The 5549-nt window shown below is 28.9% G+C and overlaps 1 protein-coding gene across 1 annotated transcript; it reads left to right on the forward strand.

Annotated features, from left to right (window-relative positions):
• The first annotated feature begins 2154 nt into the window (after window positions 1–2154).
• Window positions 2155–5231, forward strand: LOC130814713 (EG45-like domain containing protein). Its single transcript, XM_057680868.1, has 2 exons — window positions 2155–2315; window positions 4969–5231. Exons 1-2 carry the CDS (start codon window positions 2216–2218, stop codon window positions 5229–5231), a joined length of 363 nt encoding a protein of 120 aa, XP_057536851.1. The 5' UTR covers window positions 2155–2215.
• Window positions 5232–5549: the final 318 nt, after the last annotated feature.

The following is a 5549-nucleotide window of genomic DNA, read 5'->3' on the forward strand; positions in this document are numbered from 1 at the left end:
TGGTTGATGACCATTAAATGCTGCAAACAACCTTTTCCTTTTTTTGTGGCTAGCATGTGGTATTATTAGAAAAAAAAAGCCTGTTGGTGTTACCATTTGGATAACCTATGTAATGTAGATGTATTAAAGTCTTGTTTGATGTATTAAAGACTAGTTTTTTAAAATATAAGTTTTATAATTTTTTTGTAAGTTATAACTTAAATAATGTATGAAATAAAAATTATTGCAACTAACTTGGACCGAAAAGAGTATACAAACTAAAAATGAAAAGGAGAAAACCCTATAGTATAGAGCAAGTACCTCATGATAAAGTCATATCGACTAATAAGTCAAAAATTTTGAGTACAATAAACATAATATCATTATAAGGTACTAAACAAGTCACGTTGGAAAGTTAATGCCGACGTTAAATTAATTAATTTTATCATGACTAACAGGAAGTATTGTTACAAGGGAAGTATTGTTACAAGGTAGGCTGGGAGGGTTCTAAGCATATTTAACATGTTTTATTTAATAAGATCCTAAAAATTGAGGTCTCAATAAAATTATGAGTATACTCATCTTTTTATACTCGTCTCACATTCACTTTATGTCCGTGACATATGCTCCATAAAATATATCACAATTCTTTACAAATTTAATTGCCTTCCTAAATTCATTTATACAATAATAATAAAATAAAATTATTAGCCTTAATTTTTTGTCAATAATTTTTTAATAAAAATACACAAAATTTATATAAAGTAATACCTTGTAGATATGAGACTGGCAAGTTTGTTGGAGCGAGTGGATATGCGGTGGGTAAGATAACATAACCATCACCTACCTACTACCAGGGGCGAAGCCAGGATTTTGAATTAGAGGGGGGGACAAATTGTCGATATACTAGCAAATTATTTACCATATAAAAACTAGAGGTTTTCAAAACAGACATGATGACCCGAAATTGTAACCGAACCGATTTGACTCGACTTCAAGAATGATTTATAATCATGTAAAAACAATATGGACATAAAATCCTATTTTGAATCGACCGAACACCTAACCCGATAACCTCTAATTAAATTTAGTTAAGCTATGGAAATTTTAAAATCATATATGCTGAAATGAACTTGAATCATTGCAAACATTATTTGACTAATAGAGTTGAAGCTTCTCAATAATTATTTTTTTTAAAAAAACTAAGTTTTTTTGACTTCATATACTTGCCTTGTTAGTCTAAAAAAAACGCTATCAAAATTAAGATAGTAAAAATAAAAACACACATCAAAAAGGTTGAATGTGAAAATATGAAAGATAAAGAGTAATGACATTATAATATAAATTTATTAGTCTATAAAAAAATAATAGTTTAAATTAAGGATAGATCCCTTAATCTTAGATTTCAAATGTGTTACTCCAACCGTTGAGTTATAGTAATAATATTTGTTATATATTTACACTGTTTAAATTATATATCATATTAGCAAGGGGGCCAAAGCTAAAATTATAAAGTATCGCGTTTTTGACAAGGGGGACCGGGCCTCCTCCAGCCCCCCATGTGGCTTTGCCTATGCCTACTACCTATAACGGATAAAACTTTTAATATCCCTACCCTACCTTCCAAATTTACACTCATATCCCTATAATTAGGAAGGTACAATGCAAAATCACTACAATATAATTTGCTTTTAGAGGGATATATTTAGCGATATTTAATTTAAATGTCGCTATTTCAAATTTCTGATAGTATATATATAGAGGATTTAGTGACATTTATTAGACCCTTTAGCATTATATTAAAAAATCACACTAAAGCTTTTTGTGACATAGGATCTAGTGACATTTCTCACAAATGTCAATATAGACTATAGTAACAATTACATATGCCACTAAAGACCAAATAAAATATCGCTAAATCACTTTATAGTGAAACTTTAAATAAAAATCAATAATTATTACATTAAAAACATGAATTAGTTGTATTTTTTAATGCCACTAAATTTAATATTGCAAAAAAATTAAATTTATTATAGTGAATACTTTAATTTTACTCATCTGCCATATACTATATACATGAAACATGCAAAACTCTAATTCTTGATTCCCTATAAATACAGCATTTCCATGTATTCATGTTCTCCAAGCTAAATAGCATAGTATAATTACACTAAATGATATTTTATTATTTCTCAAATAAAATATATTTCCATAATCCTTGGATAATTAAGAAAATATGGCTGCTCCTTTCCACACTACAATCTTCTTTGTGGCAATTCTTGCATGTTTTGCCTCAGTTGCTTTTGGTATTGCTGGAAAAGCCACTTTTTACAAGAGTATCTACGTAAGCTAAATGTGTTGACTCCATAATACTTGTAATATTTTTATTTTATTTTAATGGTTTTAAACTACTTGCTATATAACTATAATATTTGGCAAACAATGACCACGTAAAATTCTACTTTGCCATTACTATTTTGTCTTTACCCTTAATTTTCTTTTATTTATTCACTCAACTTCATCTCATTACAAAGATTTTAGTTTTCTAGTTGATAAGATTCGTTTGATTTATTTATCACTACTCTCTCCGTTCCACGTGTTTTGTTATATTTTCCATTTAGTCTGTCTTATAAAATTTGTTACATTTGTATTTAAGCTTTGACTTATACTCTTTTTAATTTTCATCAATATATTTAATTTTTCTTTTCTTCTCATCTACATATATCTACCACTTTTCTATAGATCATCTTTTTCACCCACTTTTATTCCTTTTTTTTAGTTATTCAAATCTTGTAATTATAGCAAATACTCTGAAATAGAAAATACATCTTTTCATAAATAGATATAATTTTTGGATGATTCAAAATAGAATAATATAATTTGCGAATTACAAAATTAAAGTTTATGACTTTTATAAATTACAATCTCAATATTTATTTTTTGCAAATTACAACAACTAAAGTATCAAAGTTTATAGCGTTCAGGTCAATTACGCAATTTCGACCATTTTAGCAGTTGAAATTTTATGTTAAGTGATTGAAATTTTGTAACGTTTTATACTTTGATGACTTTAATTTAAAAAAATAAGTATTTAAACTGTAATTTGCAAAAGTCCTAACCATCAACATCTTATTGCACAAATTATATATTCCTAAAAAATTCAAGGTGTTTATACATTATTACGTACAACCATTTTCTCAAATGTGGGATTCGGCTAGAAAGAACCTACAATGGTAAAGTTGAAGTAGAAAGAACTTAATACATTCAAAAAAGTTGAATAAAAAAATCATTATCTACTCATTAGAGCTGTCTATTTGATTACTACCTAAATGATTGCTGGATCAAATTATGTATCCTGTTTTATTAAGTGGGGTCTTTGTCTGATTTGATATTTATGGTTAAGTTAATGGTTTGACGGTTCTATACGAGTTTGATCAAATCAAATTTAATCAAATATGAATTTACGATGGATAAACATTTCAGTTTAATATCGGGTCTAAACAAGGTCAAATTCAATGTGCATCTAAATATCTAGTCAGGTCAATACATTTTGCGTCTAGTTTCTTTTACTCTGGGTTATATGGACTTTAGTCATTTCAAGAATTAGGTTATATTGATTTTGAGTTAACTTTATATTGAATCATATTAGGTTCGCAATTAAATTTGAGTGGATAAGGTGAGTATTCTAGTTATATTCAGTTCACATTAGCTTTAAAATTGTATTAAATTTATGATAGATCTTAAGACGAGACCAATTTTATGGTATATATTTAAAATTTGGATTAAAATATTATCTTACTCATATGAACCAACACAATTTTTATAAACTCAAGAAAACCAAATTTATAGTTGACGAAATCTTGAGTGCTTCTAATTTTAAGGAGATATAATTTATTAAAAAAATCACAATAACAATCTCTCCATATATAATGGGAACATTTCCCATTAAAAAAACTCATTTCCTCTTCCATAATAATATTGGATTGGACTTAATTATGATATGCCAGGTTGATATTGGATGATTTTTGTGCATCAGGACAACTTTTTATAAGTCATACTACTATTAACACTAATTAAGCGTTAAGTTTTTGGGATGGTAGATTGATTGTTAGAATTTGAGACTCTATTATTGACAATTCACATTTAGGTAGTAATGGGTTATTCAGCACTCCATCCTTTTATGAGTGTCTTTAGAATTTTATTTAATTAAACGATGAGTTATGAATTTATTGGGAATGAACATCCAATTGAAGGCCCTTTAATCACTAGCTAGATTTAATTAAATGCTTAGTTACAAAGTCTCAACAATTAATCGGGCTCTGATACCATATAATAATTGGAGTAATAGATCTAAGCAACCCAAATAAAAAGGAGAAGAAGTAACTCACTTGTAAATTCAATGAGGATTCACTACTAAAATCAATTATTAGTAGTAGGAGTAAATCCTTAAATTTATAAAATAACATACTCTATTATGTTTCTCTAATGTGAAACAACTCGGGTGGAAAGTGAGCAAAGGACAATAGTGGGTTCTTCAACATTTTTGAATTTCAATAAAGTGTACTCCCATGTGGTATTTTGACATAATATACCCTCCCAATTTCAATACATCATATCTATCTTAGAACATTTTTGTAATCATAAATAATTTATAAAGATAATTTAGTAAAAAATCTATGACTTAAAATGAAAATGAGATAATTGAATTGAACTGGTCAAATAAGAAAAGAGAACAATTATAATAAATTGGAGAGAGTATATGTCTAGTAATTCCAACATAATTAATGTAGTGTTATTATATATATTAAAATTGTTTAACTCTTAACCTTAACATTGAACCTATAAACAAAACAAGAAAAACGTGGCTTTTTAACAATCAAGCCATAGGGGATTTTAATATGTAAGATATTATGGTTTGCCGAGATTGAAATATGGATATGATTTATAAGTTCAATTAGGATAAATGTATGACCTTGTCCGTATGCGCAGCATCAGCATGTTATGGTTACCAAGCTCAAGGGACGACGATGATCGCGGCTGTAAGTCCAGACATATACAGGAATGGGGCTGCCTGCGGTAGAATGTACCGAGTTAGTTGTACAGGAGCCAATTGTAGGGGAGGTAGTGTTACCGTCAAAGTTGTAGACCTTTGGCCTACTTGTGGTACCAACCAATTTGATCTTTCCAGTCAAGCCTTTGCTAAAATTGCTAATCCTGATGCTGGCGTTATCAACATCGATTATGTGCGGTAAGCACCTTATATATAACTCAATGACTTCTACGCATTCTAATTGTAATTTAAACAGATTAACTCAACTAAAAGTTTAAATTTATGGTTAATTTAGTCTTCACAATATTTTGTATACTCTAACACGCTCCTTCATACGAAAGCCCTTTGGGCTAGATGTGTAGATATAGCACATACTCTCGTCCATAGGCAAAGCTACATCGGGGCTGGCCGAGGTCTGACCCCCCTCGCCGAAAATGCGATCTTTTGTATTTTTGGCTTTGCGCCCCCACTAATATGATATATAGTTTAAAGAGTACAAAAATATAACAAAATTTAATAT

Source organism: Amaranthus tricolor, chromosome 6 (assembly GCF_026212465.1).
Source record: "Amaranthus tricolor cultivar Red isolate AtriRed21 chromosome 6, ASM2621246v1, whole genome shotgun sequence".
Lineage (NCBI taxonomy): Eukaryota > Viridiplantae > Streptophyta > Magnoliopsida > Caryophyllales > Amaranthaceae > Amaranthus > Amaranthus tricolor.